This window comes from Xyrauchen texanus, chromosome 30 (assembly GCF_025860055.1).
Source record: "Xyrauchen texanus isolate HMW12.3.18 chromosome 30, RBS_HiC_50CHRs, whole genome shotgun sequence".
In the NCBI taxonomy this organism is placed as follows: Eukaryota; Metazoa; Chordata; class Actinopteri; order Cypriniformes; family Catostomidae; genus Xyrauchen; species Xyrauchen texanus.
In genome coordinates, this window is record NC_068305.1 from 18,182,361 (window position 1) to 18,204,187 (window position 21,827).

Here is a 21,827-nt window from a genome sequence, read left to right on the forward strand (position 1 = left end):
TATTATTATTTGCCATTGATGCATTCAAACTTAATCCAATAAATCCTAAATATAACACTAGACTCTTCTTTATTTTAGTTGCCTTATCGGACAATTATTTCATAAAAGAAAATTCTAAAATAATTATTTAAAAGACCCGGAAATACGTAACAGAAGGAAACGGATATACGTAGTGTAGCGGAAGAAAAATGTATACAATGGCAATTTGGAAATCAATTAAGTTATGAAAAAAAAAAAAACATTAATTGTTTGTCTTTGTGGTCGATGTCTTCTGGAATGGTGGATTGCGAGCAGTAGTGCACTGTTAAACGTCGCTCTTTTGCCTCGATGAGAAGCGTTATTTGACGTGTCAGGCAGAGAGAGGAGGTATATTTAAGACAACTGCTGAGCTTGACATTGTAGCTTGAGTATTTAGATATTTAGATTCTTATTAATCTTAAAGGATACTGTAAGATTTGCATGTTAGCCCCACAGATGCGCTGTTTAACTGTACAATTGATTGTGCTGACATGCTTGTCATTTTCCACGTGTGTCTTTCCAACGCTTTAAAAGGCTACTTTGAAGAATGAGTTGGTCATTTACAAGGGAATCCAGAGGAGGTTGCTAATTATAAAGGCTGTCTGGAAGATGCCAAGAAGAAAACAGCAGAATCCACAACCTGTAAAGTGTAAGATGTTTTTTGTCCTAATATTGTCATCTGTACCATTTAAAATTATGTTATCTAATTCAGACAAATTATAGAAATTGGTTTTGTTCACAAGTGTCATTTGCCATTAGAATTGAGGAAAAAGTAAAATTGTATGTCTCTCTCTCTCTCTCTCTCTCTCTCTCTCTCTCTCTCTCTCTCTCTCTCTCTCTATATATATATATATATATATCAGTACTGTGCAAAAGATTTAGGCACTTGTGAAAAATGTTGAATAGAGGATGTCTTCAAAAATAGTTTTTATTTATCAGTTAACATCATACAAAGTCCAGTTAACATAAAAAAAGAAAAACAGTTTTTTTTTGGTTGTTGGAAGATAGGATGTTCTCAGCTTCTTGGAGAAATCACCACAGTTCTTCTATCCATTTAGGATGCGTCTCAGTTGCATCTCAATGATGTTGAGATCTGGGCTCTGTGGGGTCCATACCATCTTCTCCTTGTAATTCTTCTATTGAATTCTATTTGCAATGAGAAACTAAAAGCAGAATATATATATAAAATAACTGACAAACGTTAAGACAAAAGTTATTGAGAAAAATATAATGCACCTAAGACTTTTGTGCAGTACTGTATATACAGTGTGTGTATATATATATATATATACACTATTTGAAAAAAGTCATTTTTGATCAAATCTATACATTCCCCATTTCCAGCAGCCATCACTCCAACACATTATCCTTGAGTAAACATGATAAATTGTCAATTTGTTACAAGAAAATCACTTGTCATTATATCAAACACTGCTAAAAGTGATTTTGTTCGTTAAATGAACCTTAACATTGTCACTTTGTTTGTTTTTGAGTAGTTACAGTATGCAATAGACAGGCATGTCTTAAGGTCAATATTAGGTCAAAATGGCAAAAAAAGAACAGCTTTTTCTAGAAACTCGTCAGTCGATCATTGATTTGAGGAATGAAGGCTATACAATGCTTGAAATTGCCAAAAAACTGAAGATTTCATACAATGGTGCACACTACAGTCTTCAAAGACAAAGGACAACTGGCTTTAACAAGGACAGAAAGAGATGTGGAACGCCAGATGTACAACTAAACAAGAGGATAAGTACATCAGAGTCTCTAGTTTGAGATATAGACACCTCACATGTCCTCAGCTGACAGCTTCATTGAATTCTACACGCTCAACACCAGTTTCATGTACAACAGTAAAGAGAAGACCTTATGGGAAGAATTGCAAAGAAAAAGCCACTTTTGAAACAGAAAAATAAAAAGAAAAGGTTTGAGTGGGCAAAGAAACACAGACATTGGACAACAGATCATAACCCCAGTGAGCTTTTGTGGGATCAGACTGTGAGGTGCGTGAGAAAAGTGCCCGACAAGACAGAAACATCTATGGCAAGTGCTACAGGAAGTGTGAGGTGAAATGTCACCTGTGTATCTGGACAAACTGAAGGCATATGCTTAAATGTTTGAAATTAGTATTGTAGACAGAAATATAATTGTGCCACCATATTAATTTATTTCATTATAAAACAAACATTTTATAAAAAATAAAAAAAAGTTTTTGAAATTGATGACTTGGACCAAATAATAAAGAAAAGCAGCCAATAAGTGCCCAACATAGATGGGAACTCCTTCAATACTGTTTAAAAAGCATCGCAGGGTGATTCCTCAAGAAGTTGGTTGAGAAAATGTAAAGAGTACATGTCTGCAAATTCTAGGCAAAGGGTGACTAATATGAAGATGCTAAAATATAACACAGATTTGATTTATTTTGGATTTTGTTTAGTCACAACATAATTCCCATAGTTCCATTTATGTTATTCCGTAGTTGATGACTTTACTATTATTCTAAAATGTGGAGAAAACAAAATCTTATAAAGGAATGAGTAAGTGTTTAAAAACTTTTGACCGGTAGTGTGTGATCTACAGTGTATATATATATATATATATATATATAATGAAGCCATATTATTACATGAAATTAAAATCCCATTCCTCAGAGACCCAGTGTAGCATAGTTGTAATGTTAAAGCAATTAAATAAAACTTATTATTATTTAAAGTAATTAAAAAGTGGCTAAAACTCTGAACTGTATCACAATCACAGTTTTTGTGGGGGAAAAGTTATATTGATGTCACAGCTGCTGTATATGCTTAAAATTGTAAATCTTTATAATCAGTGCCTTCTTAAAAACACTTTCAAGGAGGATAAAAACAAAATGCATAATCGATGTCAATGCTTGAGTCTCTGAGTTTAGCTGTTTTATCACTCATTACATTAACAGTATTGATGATACATCTTGAACATCCTGGGAATCAATGGTGATTTTCTTCAATAATATAATAACCCAATTTTGAATATCTTCTACCTTCTTTTCTATATGCAAAACGGCAATATTTTATGAAGTAATATGTGTTCTACATATGTTTGGTTGACAAGTGGTTGACTTTTTATATGGAATGGTCAAACAAGCTGAGTGGTAATAGATTCTTCTACCTCCTCAAGATGATTGTTTTCATGTTGGTGTTATTTTCCTTTTCACCCAATAGATGGCAGTAAATTACAGTAAACAAAAAGCCTGTATCACCAATAAACATGCATGCTAAAAAAAACATGCAGGCATCTAATTGAACTCTTATGAGGCTTACAGCTACTGTTTTTAAACTTAACTCTTTCTTTTCAGTGGATTCTGAATATGGCTTAGGCACTGTACATCCAGCAAGCCTTACCTTTGAGAGTGACTTTCTGCTGGGACAGGCACTGGAGTACTCAGATCCTGACAATGACAACATCATAGGCCTTGAAAAGTTCTCAGGTGAGTTAAATGAGCCTTTAAGCCCAGCATTTAAACAATGTGGATTGAATGTATGGTTGGTTCATGGTAGTCAAATGTGTGTTAAGGGAATAGTTCACCCAAAAATGAAAATTATCTAATTTACTCACCGTCATGCCATCCCAGATGTGTTGGACTTTCTTTCGTCTGCAGAACACAAATTAGGATTTTCAGAAGAATATTTTAGCTCTGTCGGTCCATAAGTGAATTGGTGCCAAAATGTTGACGCTCCAAAAAGCACATGGAGACATCATAAAAGTTATCCGTACAACTCCAGTGGTTAAATCCATATTTTCAGAAGTGAAATGATAGGTGTGGTTGAGAAACGGATCAATATTTGTCATTTTCTGCTTGAAATTCTTCCCCCTGCCTAGTAGGGGGCAGTATACATAAAATTGTGAATCACCTAAAACACAACAAGAAGAATGTGGAAGGGATCTGATTCTCACCCATCTGTTTCTCCTTTGATGGCTATTCAAAAGTAGCCATTTATTGTGATGAAATAAAACATTTTGCAAGCAATATCCAAATCACAGATATTTCATTATATATGTTCAGCTGTTATTGACCCTCTTAGTTCAATTTAATGGAGACTTGTTTTGATTGCAGTATTTATACTTTTCTGGGAAATCAACTTATGAATGACTTATACAGTAGTTTGCAAAAGACATACTGTATTGTCTCTGCATATTAAGCTGGGATAGAAGAAAGTATTTTATCATTGGAAAAAAAAAAAATTACAACCAACCAACACAAGAATAATTGTTTGCTTCTCCTGTCTGGTGTTCATAAAAAACATCCTGTTTAACAGGGGAAAGTCAGTATGGTATATCCAGCACAGACCCATTTGTTTTTATATCCTACTTCAGGCAGGAGCCAGGTTGGTTATGAATTGCTTAGGTATTGCATCACTATACTGCCAAATATATTAAATTATTATGAGGATTTTATAAAACATTATGCTTCAATATATAATTTAGATCAATTTGATGTTTGCTACTTCTAGTGGTTATGCTACAACCAATATCATTATCGTTGAGTGGGTTAGCAGACCTGTGAACTCCCACTGCTTAAGGACCATTATGTGATGGCTAAAGGCATATTTTGATGATTTAAAAACAAGTGTTTGTTTAATGTCTTTTGTAAAGCACCACATGTGCTCAATATGGGAAGGAGCATTATCTGCAAAGATGCATGTTTAATGTTAGGGCATTTATGCAGATGTAAAGCTTTCTTTCTGTTGGCAAGCAGTGTGATGTTTCATGTACATATGGGGATGTGAGCCCACTGCCCAGGAACATTTCTCTGGTTTTGGCATTCTGACAGTACACACCGTTTGAAAATGGCAAACCAGGGAAAATATACAGTGTGCCACAACTATTACTGTATATAAGGGGGTCATCAAGACAGCCATCACCATCAAGGACACATTATAGTAAGGCATTTAGTAATAATCATCATCATCATCATCATCCTCCTCATCATCATCATCATCATCATCATCATCTCCTCTCAGGGTCTTTATCATAGTTGTCATCATCATCAGCAGCAGCAGCAGCAGGGCCATTATAATCATCATCATTATCATTAGGCTGTTTCTGGGGTTTCTGAACTGGCCAATATAAAGGCCCGCTCAGGCTTCAGATTCACACATTTCTAAATGTACGAGGATCTTGCAGAAGGAAAACGACATTTTGCAGAAACATAGCAGCCTTGTTTCTTTGTTCAGTTACCAACTTTTTTTTATATATATATATATCAGAATTTACCTAACGCTGCAAAAAAAAAAAAAAAAATAAATCACTGGCTTATTTGGTAAGTATTAATACTATATATTTTCAATTATTGTGCTGCGTTTCTGCTCTTCCCAAGTTGTTTTGCTTCTTAGAGGCACTTAAAGGGATAGTTCACCCAAAAAATGTAAATACTGTTCTCATTTACTGATACTTATGTTGTTCCATACCTGTATAACTTACTTTCTTCCATGGAACTCACAAGGAGATGTTAGGCAGTATGATCATGCCATTCACCATTTCACTTTCTTTTTCCATACAATGTAAGTGAATGGTGTTTAAAAAATTCGGCCTAATATCTTCTTGTGTGTTCCACAGAAGGCAGAAAAAAAAGGTCAGAAATGTTTGGAACAACATGTACTTGATTAAGTGATGACAGAATTTTCATTTTGGGGTGAACTATCCTTTTAAATCTTGGTGCGGTACATGTTATCTTTAAGTTTTTTTTTAACCTATATTCTGTGTTTGTTTGTATTTGTTTAAACCTTTAATGCATAGTCAGGGACTAGTACCAATAATATACAACAGTTACGATCAGCTTTATTTTATATGTATTGTAATAGTATACTTTTTTATCAGCCCATGAATTGCTGTTTTTTTTTTCTGTATGTTTGCACATGTCAGATGTCAGAAAACATATATATATATATATATATATATATATATATATATATATATATATATATATATATATATATATATATATATATTATATTTGGCAGTCAAAAGTTTGGAATACTGTACAGATTTTGCTCTTATGGAAAGACATTGGTACTTTTATTCACCAAAGTGGCATAAAAAAATCCTCCAAATGCAGCAATGACAGATTTGCAGATCCTTGACATTCTATCTAGCTGTCAGTTTGTTCAGATACTCAGGTGACATTTCACCTCACGCTTCCTGTAGCACTTGCCAGAGATGTGGCTGTCTTGTCGGGCACTTTTCACACGCACCTTACAGTCTAGCTGATCCCACAAAAGCTCAATGGGGTTAAGATCCATAACACTCTTTTGTAATTAGGGTTAGGTCCTATGTCTGTGTTTCTTTGCCCACTCTAACCTTTTCTTTTTGTTTTTCTGTTTCAAAAGTTGCTTTCTTTGCAATTCTTCCCATAAGGTCTTCTCTTTACGGTTGTACATGAAACTGGTGTTGAGCGTGTAGAATTAAATGAAGCTGTCAGCTGAGGACATGTGAGGTGTCTATTTCTCAAACTAGAGACTTTGATGTACTTATCCTCTTGTTTAGTTGTACATCTGGGCTTCCAACATCTCTTTCTGTCCTTGTTAGAGCCAGTTGTCCTTTGTCTTTGAAGACTGTAGTGTACATCTGTGTATGAAATCTTCAGTTTTTTTGGCAATTTCAAGCATTGAAATTGAAGGAAGCATCAAGCCTTCCTTCCTCAATACAATGATTAACTGACGAGTTTCTAGAAAAAGCTGTTCATTTTTTTGCCATTTTGACCTAATATTGACCTTAAGATGTTCCTGTCTATTGCATACTCTAACTACTCAAAAACAAACAAAATGACAACGTTAAGCTTCATTTAAAGAACCAAATCACTTTTAGCAGTGTTTGATATAATGACAAGTGATTTTCTTGTACCAAATTGGCAATTTATCATGTTTACTCAAGGATAATGTGTTGGAGTGATGGCTGCTGGAAATGGGACCTATCTAGATTTGATCTAAAATGTCTTCTCAAATAGTGATGGTGCTGTTTTTCATCAGTAATGTCCTGACTATACTTTGTGATCAGTCGAATGCCACTTCAGTGAATTAAAGAACCAATTTCCTTCCAAAACAGCAAAATTTGTTAATTATTCAAACTTTTTGGCCACCAGTGTGTGTATATATATATATATATATATATATAGACAGGCTGGTTTGAATATTTCTGTAACTGTTGATCTCCTGGGATTTTCACACAAAACAGTCTCTAGAATTTACTCCCAATTGTGCCAAAAACAAAAAACATGATGAGAGAGGTCAACAGAGAATGGCAGGACTGGTTTGAGCTGGCAAAGTCTACGGTAACTCAGATAACCGCTCTGTACAATTGTGGTGAGAAGAATAGCTTCTCAGAATGCTATTCTGAGATGTTGCTGTTTTGGTGGCACGTGGGGGACCTACACAATATTAGGCAGGTGGTTTTAATTTTATGGCTGATCGGTGTGTGTGTGTGTGTCAATGTATATGTGTATATATATATGTATACGCGTGTGTGTGTGTGTGTGTGTGTGTGTGTGTGTGTGTGTGTGTGTGTGTGTGTGTGTGTACACACAAAACAGTTAGTTCCGGTCCTCGAATCTGATTGGACGAAAGAAGTTCCATGAATACTGATGTGTCAGAACATGCTTCACTGTTTGTATCACTCTTCTTGTGTTTGTGCTGTTCTAAACTCAAGTGTAAGATCAGTGCAGATGTATAAAAAGCTGGATGTGTCTCTTAACATTTATTTTTGTGACATTGCAGATTTTAGCCAGCAGGTGGCAGCAAAAGACATTATTGTGTGTAAATGCGTTAGCTAAGTTGACGTGCATCGCCAGTCAGTCAGTATTTTCATTCATCAGCACTCCATGATCTCTCGGATTACTACTACACTACTAAAGTTGGGAAAAACAGCTTTAAACTAACAACTTCAGCATCACAGCTGAGAGACACAACAAACTGATTAATTACACAAATTCAAGGAGCTTACCTCTTACCGGAGTTTCCACATTGGAGAGGACATACTGTTAAAATGGTGGAGGGCATTGCGATTTCTAACCACAGTTTTGCTGAGCAACCACTGGGCGGTGCCATTATGATTCTAATTGCCTTTTTTCTATTTTTGGTCTCGAAGCTCTAAGAAAAAAACTGCCAAAATGAGAAATTACAACCAAAAAATTGTAAGTGTTACTTAGAGTAAAAATTTATTTCAGGCTCAACTTGGCTGCCATAACAACTCAGAATAATTAATGATATCAAGGTAACTGAACTCGGACCATCGCTTCATGTCATACACGCTCCGGTGAAGCACTGTCTTTAAATAAATGGTCATCTCGACTCTGAAGTATAAGCATGTTTCTTTGAAAATGTTTACAAATGTAATACCTGAAACATTACACAACCTGCTAAGATTTTACGCCGATGCGAGTGAAAACATTGGAGACCAGAAATTGAAAACAGTCGAATCATGGAACACTTCCGCATTCAGGAAAGAAGTGGTTAGTGAATTACTTTTGCCCACCGGCTAGCGCAAAATAGGGAAGAATACCCTGCTTGAGTGGAGTGGTGGCGTAGTGAATAAAGCACAGGGCTGCTAATCAGAAGGTCACAGGTTCTAACCCCACGGCCACCACCATTGTGTCCTTGAGCAAGGCACTTAACTCCAGGTTGTTCCGGGGGGATTGTCCCTGTAATAATTGCACTGTAAGTCACTTTGGATAAAAGCGTCTGCCAAATGCATAAATGTAAATGCTTGGACAGCTATTTTTCCACAGAAAAAAATAGGTAAAAATTTATTTATCTTCAGAAAGCTTACTAACACACTACAGCATCTCTGCTTGGGAGTGGCAACAGACGCAGGCGATTGCACACGTGCTCTCTCTCTCACACACACACACATCCATCCATCCATCCTTGTTTCTCCAATAACTTGTTAGATACAGCCCAAGCTGTGATACTAGTTCTAAAGTGACGTTTTTTTAGAGGCTTGGAAACATCATTTGGTACTTGGTTTTTCCACATTGTTTTAAATGTACTTGCTCATTGATCTGTTGTATATAAGCAATATCAGACTCACAATCATACTATGGCCCTAAATCAGCACTGCTGTGATTACCTACCTCACTCGCAATTGGTGAATTACGGAGCAGGCCAATGGGGCCCTTGACTACGACTATAAACAAATGTTTATATACAGCACATCAATTTTGAATTGCAAAAATGTCATGCACATGGAAATTTCATGAGACCAGGCTGCATACTTAAGCATATGCAGCCTGGTCTAATTAAATCTCCGTGTGCATGACATTTTTTCAATTCAAAATTGATGTGCTGTATATCACGTTTTGCTGCAGGTTTTCAGTGAAATGTCCAGCTTGTCGCCCAAAATCAAGTAAAATGGTGTCATATTTAGACACAGTATTCAGGTGATTTTCTTTTATATGAACATTTATCCTGAAAATAACCAATAGTGGTTTAAAATACTGTATATATGAGAAGTTTAAAAAAAGACATTCTTACCTTCTCAATGCCTTAATCTAAAGGTTAATTTTTAAATGCAGAGGCGAAATGAAAAAAATATATATTTTTCTGAAGCAACCATCCCATTTCGTGCTGCTTCTATGACTATGAGTCACGTGTCAGATTGAATTTATGGCTGGACTTGAACCGCTGTCCTCTGAATCTGTCCAACACCCTATCAGGTGAGCTACTGCATGCTGGAATGTGTATATATGTAGGTGAGTTTTTAATAAAGGCATTCAAATGTGTTGTTTTTCAAAAGATGTTTGAGTTTCAATTATTTTATTTGAGTATCAGTATTTGAGTAAATGTATGTAGAGATCATAAAATAGCATGGTCTGAGTTATAGAGAGAAAAATATGTATATATAAAGTCATAATCAGCCATTTAAGTCATGATTTGAAAGTGAATAAAATACACAGTTGATGTAATGCCTCTAGTGTTCATTTATCCTGGAAACCGCAGGAAATTGTATACTACAGGAAACTGCAGGAAACAAGAATAACAATTTTTGCAAAAATGTATATAGAGACATGTTTTCACTGAGATCAGGTTGTAAATATATGGGCCACATCTTATTCAAGGCCCCCTCAACAGGTCCCTGTAACTATTAGGGCCCCCAGCCCTCTTATAGGACCCATTTGCCTTTCTGTTTCCAGTTACAGTTTTTGAGCAACTCCTTAACCATACCAATCTTACAATACTTATCATTCAGATGAGTCAGAAAAGATATAGCAGCGTGAGCCAGAACTGCCTGAACTCTTTGCTGAATTTCATCAAACACATGCGTAGATACTGTAGGAGCCTTCTGTTTTTGTTAAATGCTTCAATATTTAACGTGTTTGATGGAAGTTAAAATATTTCATAATTTGTAATGGCCCCAGTAAATATATGCATAATTTGTAATATTGACATTGAGTTTACATTATGTATAACAAACATTAAAATGGTACTTTAAGAACAGTGGCTGTTCATCAAATGTGATCCGGTTGAGCGGTTTCTTTACCACATTCGTGCTGTGTGTTTGAATTAATCTGACTGTAAATAACAGAACAGGTATTAAAAGTGACTTAGATAAATGAAAATAGATTGCATAGATCTCAACTTTAAAAGAAAACTGGCCCCGGGGCACTTGCTAGTCATAATCCAGCCATGGGCACTCAACCTGTGGCCGAATCATGGCAGTGCTGATGTAGGGCTGTATCGCACTCTTGCTCGTGTGAGGTATATATATATACTGCAATCTGACATGTGCAAACATACCAAAAAAAAAAACAGAAATTCATTGGCTGATTAAAGTACACTATTGTATATTACACTGTATATACTGTATACATACAGCTGCATAATATAATGCAGTATCCTGTGTGTTTTTTACTGGTCCTGTACAGCTGACATCAGTCTGTCGGGCTTCCCCCTGGGAGACGAGGAGAGCTCCCCCTTTAGCCGCCTTAGTATGGAGAGTGACGCTGACGACCTGCGCATGACCGAAAGCGAGCGTGAAGAGAGGGTTTCTGAGTCTGCCTTTCCCTCTTACCTCTCTTGCAGGGGCTGTGGTCAGCTCCTGGATGACCCTCTGGGACCCAGCATTGACTTGGTGGGGCCCTACTGCATTCGCTGCTGCAAAGGCGTTGTGGAAGAGAGGAAACTTTGCTCAGGCTTAGGCTTATATGCCGAGTCTAGAAGGGGAGGAAATGAGAGTGCTTGTGGCAAGGACGGTTCCCTGAAGCTCCATTCATGCAAACTTTGTGGTTTCACGTCACGCTACACTAACCATGTTAAAAGGCACATGAAGACACACAACGGCGAAAAGCCCTATGGGTGTCCTTTGTGCTCTTACGCGTCGGCACAACTGGTGAACCTGAAAAGACATTTGCGCATACACACAGGGGAAAAGCCCTATAAGTGCAACAACTGCACTTTTGCATGCTCTTCTTTAGGAAACCTGAAGAGGCACCAACGGATGCATGCAGCTGCAAGCCCTGCTCAAAGTGGTCCTCCGCCAATGAGAGTCAACAGTTTAAACTGCACTGCTGTCGGTCAGAAAGAAAAGGAAGTGGCTCTTGCACCCAGTGAAGGTAAGCTTTTGATTTGTCCCCAGGAAAGAAAATCAAATATCTAATTTACACCTGGTATAAATATATCTGTTTGGTTGTAAAAAGGGAACTGAATCTATAGGCAAAGCTCTCAATTTACCAGTCGATGTATGTTTTAACCTTCACCAATGGTCATGAGATTTGGGTAGTGACCGAAAGAGCCAAAATGAGCTTTCTTCGCATGGTTGCTCGGTCGGCTCACCCTAAGGGATGGGGTGTGACGCTCTGATATCGAGGGAGAGGCTTGGTGTAGAGCCGCTGCTCCTCCATCATTCCTGTGGATGATTTATAGGCATTTCCAACTGGGAGGAGACAGAACTAGAACACAGTGGAAGAATTATATCTCTCGACTGACCTGGGAATGCCTTGGGATCTGCCAGGAAGAGCAGAAGGATGTGGTCAGGGAAAAGGACGTATGGGCTGCAATGCTTAGTCTGATACCAATGCGACCCAGACGCGGATAAGCAGAAGATGATGGCTGGATGGAGAGATCATGTGAATCATGCATATCTATAGTTGGCTCAATATCAGGCCACGACTATAATAACTGATAATTCTCTAAACATCACATTTATATAAATATCTTAAAATCCAAGTATATTTGTCAGAAACAGTGATATATTTTTTTTCAATGTGTAATCACACATATGCGGTAAATTATGTATTTAGTTTCAAAATCACAGACTCTCCCTTTGAAATCTGATCACATGTGGCCAAAGTAGACACGTTTGAGACCCGTGTTAGAACAGGGTGTCAAAGACGTTCTGTCTGGGCGGACCTCTTGTGATCCGCTCACCCAAGTTGCATCTTAATACCAGGTGTAAATGTGGCCAAATAGAGAGTTTCACAGTGAGTCATAACTAAATGTCCTTCAGTTGCAGATGCTGTACAGTCTGACTCGCGTCCCCACATGGGACGGGATGGGATCTTCTTGCAGACTTTTGATGGCCTCAGGTCGGCTCAGCAATCATCATCATCAGCAGTGTTGCAGTCAGGAAAGGCTGCTTCTGAACCATCCACCCAACCCCCTATGTTCTTCCCCTTCACCTGCCGGCTGTGTGGCATGGCCCTGGATGATGAGGATGGATCCTCAGCCCAAATTTGTGCCAAGTGCACACTAGAAATGCTGACTAAAGACACAACAGGCTGCCCCACAGAGCGAGGGGACAAAGTCTACACCTGTGCCACCTGCCCATTCCTTACCCATTACCCAAATCACCTGGCCCGCCACATGAAGACCCACAGTGGAGAGAAGCCATATAAGTGCCCTCAATGCGACTATGCCTCCGCTCACTTTGACAACCTAAAGCGACACCATCGAGTACACACTGGCGAAAAACCCTACAAATGCCACCTGTGTGACTATGCCTGTGGGAACCTGGCTAATCTCAAGAGGCACCAGCGGGTTCATTCAGGTGCCAAACCATTTCAGTGTGCAATCTGCAGCTACAGTTGCAACCAGAGTATGAACCTGAAACGCCACATGTTGCGTCACACGGGGGAGAAGCCCCATAAGTGCCAAGAGTGTGGCTACACCACAGGCCACTGGGATAACTACAAACGACACCAGAAGAAGCACAGCCTCGCTACGGATGGCTGGGTTAAAATTCCGATGCCTGGAAATGAAGAAGAGGTGGATGATGAGGAAGAGGTGTAGCTTTAAGGCTTGGGTATACATCGTTTTTTTTTCTGAATACCGCCTGAAGATTCTGGAAATGTAGGATGGCAGGGAAAGACTTGGTCATATTTATGAGTAAACTGCTACCTGATTTTTTTTTTTTAGGGTTATGTGTAGGGGTGGGGTTAGGGTTCCAATCAGGTAATGCTTTCCTCATAAATATAAATGACTCTTCCAATGCCATCCTACATTTTGGAAATTCAGAAAGTGTTGCACAGTCAGGTGTTCTAGTCATTTAAAGTACTTAATTGACCACAACCTGCATACATACAGTACATGCAATCCAAGCATGTGCACTATTACTGCTTTATTATATAACTCTAGGTGTATGTTTAGAAAAATTGGGCTGTGCACGGACTGTGCTGATGATGAAATTTACATACCGGACGGGGAAAATGAGTATACTATAGCCTTAAGAAGTAATGTGATGTACAGAGGTTGAGGAGAGTGAGAGATTTGTAATTGAGTGCCATACTAAGACAGCCGTCCATAAGAGATGTAACAGTAAGCTTTGTGATTCTACATCTCCCTTGTGCCCAGAATTATTTTGAAAGTCATTATTTTAGCCATTTCTTGAATATATACAGAAGCTGCTACACAAAGTCATGCACAACTTTAAATAGTAATTTGAATGTTTTAATGCCTTTGAAAAAGGCAGTTTGTGTTACCCAAAGCTCTCTAAGAGCATTTTGAGCCTGACCTCTGTCCATTTATCAGTGCCAAACACACACTACTGCACCACTACCGTACTAAAGGAGCTCATCTATAAGCCTGACATTGCATGTACACTTATGTTTACCTTGGTAACTGCTTGGTTAACTCTCAGTCCTACTGGGGGGAAAATGCCTTCATAGATCACAATTATTTTCTTAATGTTTTAAATGTGTTTTTTGTTCTGAATATTTCTGGGTGATTGTGTTGCCTTTTTTGTCATGTTTATCCAATTGACTGTGAAATGTCATTTGTTTGCGCTTACTTGAAGGAAAATGGTGCATTGTGGATATTTGTGTCATGCTGAACATACAGGTCCTTCTCAAAAAATTAGCATATTGTGATAAAGTTCATTATTTTCCATAATGTAATGATAAAAAATAAACTTTCATATATTTTAGATTCATTGCACACCAACTGAAATATTTCAGGTCTTTTATTGTTTTAATACTGATGATTTTGGCATACAGCTCATGAAAACCCAAAATTCCTATCTCAAAAAATTAGCATATTTCATCCGACCAATAAAAGAAGTGTTTTTAATACAAAAAAGTCAACCTTCAAATTATTATGTTCAGTTATGCACTCAATACTTGGTCGGGAATCCTTTTGCAGAAATGACTGCTTCAATGCGGCGTGGCATGGAGGCAATCAGCCTGTGGCACTGCTGAGGTGTTATGGAGGCCCAGGATGCTTCGATAGCGGCCTTAAGCTCATCCAGAGTGTTGGGTCTTGCGTCTCTCAACTTTCTCTTCACAATATCCCACAGATTCTCTATGGGGTTCAGGTGAGGAGAGTTGGCAGGCCAATTGAGCACAGTAATACCATGGTCAGTAAACCATTTACCAGTGGTTTTGTAACTGTGAGCAGGTGACAGGTCATGCTGAAAAATGAAATCTTCATCTCCATAAAGCTTTTCAGCAGATGGAAGCATGAAGTGCTCCAAAATCTCCTGATAGCTAGCTGCATTGACCCTGCCCTTGATAAAACACAGTGGACCAACACCAGCAGCTGACATGGCACCCCAGACCATCACTGACTGTGGGTACTTGACACTGGACTTCAGGCATTTTGGCATTTCCTTCTCCCCAGTCTTCCTCCAGACTCTGGCACCTTGATTTCGAATGACATGCAAAATTTGCTTTCATCCGAAAAAGTACTTTGGACCACTGAGCAACAGTCCAGTGCTGCTTCTCTGTAGCCCAGGTCAGGCGCTTCTGCCGCTGTTTCTGGTGCCTGTGCACAGTGGCTCTGGATGTTTCTACTCCAGACTCAGTCCACTGCTTCCACAGAGGTCCCCAAGGTCTGGAATCGGTCCTTCTCCACAATCTTCCTCAGGGTCCGGTCACCTCTTCTCGTTGTGCAGCGTTTTTTGCCACACTTTTTCCTTCCCACAGACTTCCCACTGAGGTGCCTTGATACAGCACTCTGGGAACAGCCTATTTGTTCAGAAATTTCTTTCTGTGTCTTACCCTCTTGCTTGAGGGTGTCAGTGATGGCCTTCTGGACAGCAGTCAGGTCGGCAGTCTTACCCATGATTGCGGTTTTGAGTAATGAAACAGGCTGGGAGTTTTTAAAAGCCTCAGGAATCTTTTGCAAGTGTTTAGAGTTAATTAGTTGATTCAGATGATTAGGTTAATAGCTCGTTTAGAGACCCTTTTCATGATATGCTAATTTTTTGAGATAGGAATTTTGGGTTTTCATGAGCTGTATGCCAAAATCATCAGTATTAAAACAATAAAAGACCTGAAATATTTCAGTTGGTGTGCAATGAATCTAAAATATATGAAAGTTTAATTTTTATCATTACATTATGGAAAATAATGAACTTTATCACAATATGCTAATTTTTTGAGAAGGACCTGTATAGCTTTTATTTTTGTATATTACTTTATTATATTATATCTTTGAGGTATGTTTGGAATGTATTTGCCACCTGTGGCATCATGTTAGCAATTTTGGAGGGCAAAAGTAACCGTAAACCCTATTATGCAGTACAACTTTCAGGTTGCCAAGACATGATTGAAAAGTAAGAAATATTGTAGGCGTGTGGTGCTTAAGTGTTTTCCTGTAATTATACAGTGGTTTCATTAATGCCTTAAATATCTTAAAATAAAACATTTGTGCTAAAAAGATCAGTTATGTCCTTTTGTCTTGTTCACTTTTCACCTATTCACATAACTGTGTTGCAGACATTACATGTAGATCTGCAGGATGTGATTAAGATGCTGAGACAGGCAGTGTGTAATCCTCACTTTTATAATGAGAGCTGTAATCCTTTTCGCGCTCTGCGGTGAACAGCTCACGTAAACATGCTAATGAAGACAGAGCCGCAGGCAGCACTAGAGCACTAACAAATCTAGCAGTGATATGCATGCTGTTTGATTGTAACAATGGGTTTTTGATCATGTTTCTTAAGCGAGTCGGTGCCTGTTTTACAACATAACTGAAGAACAATTCCAGTTTTAGGGCTTAATACAGCTGCCTCAATGTTTCAGATTTGAATCCTACTGCTTGTGGGCTGTCATCTTTTGCATTATGTAAAAAAAAAAAAAAGATTTGTATTGAGTGGAATTTTTCACTAGCAAAATCCTAAGCATAGATATGAGTGTGACAACAAAAAGCTCCATAAGTCACAAATCACACATGGAAATACACAATGTTTGTGGCACTGAGACCAGGATACAAAACACCTCACACAAGGAGTGGCATTGTTTGGCACCTTAATTTATTGAAATCCAAATGGCTCTATAGCTTTTCCATTTCAATTGATTGAGGATTTGTAAAATAAAATCATACTGACAAGCATTATGAGAGATGTATACATTTTAAGAGTATAAATGGTATACCCTTTTTTATTCTAGATATGCTGGTGAACATACTGAACCCAGCAATCACAAATTACATTTAATAATTCAAAAATAAATCAGACACCCTGTGCAGCACATTAACATTAGAATAACCTTTGCATTTAACACATTCTGCGAATGGGAGGAATCATGTTTCTCTGGAATGAAGGCTACTACAAAATGAATGATATGGCCTTTCCATTCAGCTTGACTATCGGTGCAGTCAAAACCCCAGCATAAGTGTGATACACAACCTTTTCCAAGCACCACCTTATCATAGTCCTCTGAGATGATTGCCACAATGCATTTAGTAAAATAAAATAATAATAAAAAAAATGGAATGGTGTTCTTCCAATTAAAATGTATAATTTGTGCTAAGATGATCATTGAAAATTAGATGTGGAATTTGTAAACACTTCTTTCTGAACAAGTTTTTGTAAACATGTAGTTTCTAATCTTTTTATACAGCCTGGAATATATTTGATCAACTATACTTGGTTACAATATACTAAAACAGAATACAGTGATTAGCAATTATTTAGAATACTTTACATTTTTTTTTTTATTGCATGTACATTTATAAAAGTGACATAAACATGATCTTGTTTTTTGTGTGCAAAATGCTTTAGTAAATGATCATTTGAGATCAATGGCATTTTTGAGAAACTTTGTTCAAATAACAGACACAAACACAAAAAATCAAATGACAGTCCTAAAAACCTCTTGAGAATGGTCCAGGATGTTTTCCCACAGTTAATATCTCAATAAATACCAGAGCCATCTACCTTTCTTAATACTGTGCAAAAAAACATGGGTTCAGCTAGTGCAAGCGGGCCTGCCGAACACAGCAAACAGGCAAGATTCAGGACATAGCTGAGGTCAAAATATGAGAACCTGTCAGCCAACGTGTCCCTGTCGCTACATTATATTTTCATTTTGCGAAGTTGATTCTGAACTGTAAGGCGTTGAGTCAGCGTAAGGCAGAGAATAGGCAGGCCACAATAAAGAGTGATCTTCAATCTGCTCATGTTCTAGAATAATCACTGATGCTGCAATGAATTCACAATAGCATTAGGTCCAATTAGCAACATGATTCCCAATTACCTCTCCCAAAATAACAGGAAGTTGCAGAGAGCTACCACACAATAGGTAGAGAATTGGAAAAAACACTGGCACACTGCACAATATAAAGCAAACCACTTCTCTATTAAATATTCTTGATCGGTTTTAAAAGGAAAATAAGAACACAATTTGCTGGTATGAATCTTTCTCTGGAAGGCAGTTGCAGTCATGAGCAAGAGAAAATGAGGTGGCAGGAATTTAATTTCACACCATCCGATGATGAGATATGAAAAGAAAAGCACAGTTTTGTGTCTCCAGTGAGGAAGTATGATTCAGTGGAGCCTATCTGCAGAAGGAACATTCATCACAGCATAAATTCATTTCTCTCTTGAAAGCAGTTTTGTAACCCTGCATTAATTGAATCATTGGAATTGTCCCAATTATAGTTTACCTCAACTGAGATATTTAGTTTCATACTTCAACATAAGACTAATGAGAGATTTTGAATCAAAATGATGTACTTTATGGGCCAAGGCAATTTTAACTGAGCTTAATAGAGCTATATGGTTTATTTTAGCTCTCCTATAATTTTTCAAAAATTTGCTGAAAGGGGTTACAACATTTTACATATTAAACTACAAGTCAGAGAAACTGCTAAATTATTCTGCACTCCCCACTTGAGTCCAGTTTATGAGGGAGGCTCCATCACAGGTCATCGTCCCCGATTCCTTCAAAGGCGTAGTTTCCATGGAAATCATTGCCACTGATGTCGCTAGCTGAGTTGGAAGAACTGAGTCCTCTCAGTGAGACTGAGGACAGCTTGGTCTGTGAAGAAATTTACAAAAAGGAAGAGAGAGAAGCATAAAAAGTGTACAAATTAGTAAGGCACTGAAATAAATATTCATGGCTGAAATTAAAACTTTAAATTACCATTTGTCTGGAAAAACAATAATAAGATGAAAGAATAAAATGCACATTTTCAGTACATCCGTAGTAAAATTAGTATAGAGCAGAATTACAAAGGGTTACAAAATTACAAAAAAAATCCACTCACAGAGATTTTGACAACTTGTTCACGGCTGGAATTGGGGGAATCCTGAAAAACATTCAAGACAATGGCATATTAACAATAGTACAGCTTCCATGAAAAACTCAAATATTCTCCATTAACAAAATCTCCAATGCCCACCAGTAAGGGGGGAGACTTCACAGCTTGCTGACTGTCAGATCGATGGAGTGTACCGTTCAGTCGCTTCTTCTGCATCTGCTGGAAATACATTACATAACAAACTCACAAAACAATCTGCCACATGGGAGCACAAACAATTCTCAAGCTGGAGAAAACTTTAAATAATCAGTTATGCAAAAACATAATATTTCTTAATGTGGTCCAATGAGGGTTTACATAACATAACAGTTCTTGAGTCAGGCATTAATGAAAGTAACGAAGACTTCAAAGTTCGGTAAGTGAGTCAGATGTTAATTCAATAACCACTCAAGGATTTCTCAGAATGATTTAAACTGATAACTAAATAGTTTGTGAGTCTCTTTGGCTCATAAGAGTCATTTGTTCATGAATTGGACTACAACTGCCGTGTTGTATTTTTGGTTGTGCATGTAGCCCACAAAGATCGATAGGTTTATGTAAGAAACAAGTAGATAATTAAAACGTTTTTAACTTTAAATCGGTGCTTCCGTCCAGGGTTCTGATGCTGTTTGAAAATGGCCGAACTCTCGCGTGATGTCCCTTCTTCTGTTAAATAAGCGCTGTTTCCGAATTCTCGTATGAACTCACCTACACGCTTGCATCACATGACTGCTACGTAAAGCATCAACTGCTAGCAGAAAGCACTTTTTAAGTTAATACGGTTTTAATAATCCATTTATTTTTACACAAACGTATCGATTTACTTCAGAGGACATTCATTGTTTGACTGGAGTCGCTTGGATACTTTTATGCTGCCTAAATGTGACTTTTGGACCGTCAAAGTGCTGGTACCCATGTACTTGAAAAATAAGGATCTGACAGAGCTCTATCTTCTTCTAAAAATCTTTATTTGTGTTCTGCTGAATAGAGACAGTCATACACATCTGGGATGTGTAGAGAGAATTTTCATTTTTGGGTGAACTATTCCTTTAAATGAGTAAAAATGAATTTGGCTGTCATTACAACTAAAAATAGTTAATATCATCACTAACCTCTAACCTTAGACTATCGCTTCATGACATCAACACACTCAGTTGAGGCAGTCAATAAAAACGGTCATTCAAGTATCGGCACTATAGATCCACATGTTTTTTGACAGTTTTACAAATGGAATATTTTAAACATCACATTAGCCGCTAAGATTATTCCACGAGGCTGGTGAAAACACTGGAGCCAGAAAATTGAAAACAGGCCAATCTTGGAACACTTCCACATTCAGGAAAAAGGCGGATATGATACAAACACAGACATGTAACTCAACAGAAAGATTCCCAAAGCTGGGACTTGCAAAAAGACTAACAGAGGCATACTCACTTTTTTAATACTTCCGCCAGATTTCTTCACCATCAGCTCATCTACCATAGACTGGAGACAGATACTCATCATAATTGCCTGTGAAATCAAGTTATCTTAGACATGTTGGTGTTGAATTAAATTAACAATGCAGTTTATGACAAAAGGTGATTTTATCTTAAAGGAACAAACCGCATGACATGGCTTGACATGATGAAACAAGTGATGCAAACTGTCAAATTTTCCAAGCTGCTCATTGCTGTCAAGACTGATGAAGCAAAATCTCATATTTAAAAGGAAATACATTTTTAAAATGCCTTATCCCATTGCATCTAGTTAGGGAACAGTGTTAACAATACAGCTTAAATTAAGTTTTGCTAGGACTGCGAGAACTGAGGAACTAACCTGAGGACTGGTGATGGTGACCCACTGGAGGCGGTCTTTGCTCATCAAGTACTCGAAGGCCAGCTCTAGTTTCACATCACATTTACTGGAACTGCTTGGGTTTGCGGTACCATTCACCACCGGCACCTGCTGTAGAGTCAGACCAGGTGATTACAACAACTACCATCATGATCATTGTAATTTCTGTCGAGGCAATTACAAAAGCCATTTCTAAAACCTTTCAAACCCCAATTAGTCGTCATAAGCTCTGGTCTAAATGCCATTTAACACGATTACACAGCATCACATTCATGTGATATTGTGTCATTAGAATTGTCCCCAATGACACAAAACAAACAACTTGTCCCGTTGTTCTACATATACACAGGGAACTCAGAACCCAGTATCCTGAGTGTCAGGTTCTGCTCTCTAGAGATGTCCATTCGGAGCTCAGTAGTAACCCAACTTTGCTATTCTAGGAATAAAACTAAGCCAAGTCTACTGCGTGGAGTGGAGCAGACAACTTCCTCTTGCGAATACAGCACCAGAACACATACGCAGCTGTTTGTATTGGACCAAACTGACACAGTGTTTCCACATTCTCTTGAGAAATCTTATGTTAGTTCAGTTAATAAAAGTCAATCTGCTATTTAAAAACAAGGTATAGGGCAACAACTTGATTTTGTACTAATTTACTTGATTTAAATCTTCTTAATTTGGTTTCCAATTCTAACACACTTGCAGAAAACTGTGAAGGTGTGATTTCTGTGAAAATAGCTGTGAATAATGCCTTTGACGTACTTTTCATCATTGTCATTCTGGTTAAAGATGGTGATTTCTATAACACTAAAGACTTGTCACAACTAATGCAACATTATTTTAGACATTCAATTGAGACTAGTGGGCACAGACCACTATTCAGCCACTATGATTTTGTTCACACAGAACAGGCTAACCAAACAAGTCCTGAAAATGTTGTTACATTGCTTATAGAATGCAGTTGTTCATAACTGAACTGTGTGTGAA

General features: G+C 37.8%; 2 protein-coding genes across 3 annotated transcripts in view; one reads left to right on the forward strand and one right to left on the reverse strand.

The window, feature by feature from the left end:
• The first annotated feature begins 170 nt into the window (after window positions 1–170).
• On the forward strand, window positions 171–14,346 carry LOC127624212 (zinc finger protein 513-like). The gene is made up of 5 exons (XM_052098928.1): window positions 171–366; window positions 553–667; window positions 3,353–3,484; window positions 10,913–11,599; window positions 12,493–14,346. Exons 2-5 carry the CDS (start codon window positions 628–630, stop codon window positions 13,272–13,274), a joined length of 1,641 nt encoding a protein of 546 aa, XP_051954888.1. The 5' UTR covers window positions 171–366; window positions 553–627; the 3' UTR covers window positions 13,275–14,346.
• A 2,371-nt stretch (window positions 14,347–16,717) lies between these two features.
• The window catches only part of LOC127623993 (sorting nexin-17-like), a 36,313-nt gene continuing 31,203 nt past the window's right edge, over window positions 16,718–21,827 (reverse strand). The window contains exons 11-15 of one of the 2 annotated variants that reach the window (XM_052098560.1): window positions 20,823–20,951; window positions 20,439–20,516; window positions 19,107–19,181; window positions 18,972–19,013; window positions 16,718–18,742 (exon numbers count right to left, since the gene is read on the reverse strand). In XM_052098560.1, coding sequence (XP_051954520.1) covers window positions 18,623–18,742; window positions 18,972–19,013; window positions 19,107–19,181; window positions 20,439–20,516; window positions 20,823–20,951 — 444 coding nt within the window. In that variant the 3' untranslated portion in view covers window positions 16,718–18,622. Of the gene's footprint in view, window positions 18,743–18,971; window positions 19,014–19,106; window positions 19,185–20,438; window positions 20,517–20,822; window positions 20,952–21,827 lie in introns of both variants that reach the window. The other variant, XM_052098559.1, reaches the window with a different exon arrangement.

Bases quoted from the DNA above. Each gene is read 5' to 3' on its own strand.
- LOC127624212 (XM_052098928.1), top strand. From the start codon at position 628: ATGCCAAGAAGAAAACAGCAGAATCCACAACCTGTAAAGT. The intron at 668-3,352 runs GTAAGATGTTTT...CTTTCTTTTCAG, and splicing joins GAATCCACAACCTGTAAAGT to TGGATTCTGAATATGGCTTA. The intron at 3,485-10,912 runs GTGAGTTAAATG...GGTCCTGTACAG, and splicing joins AGGCCTTGAAAAGTTCTCAG to CTGACATCAGTCTGTCGGGC.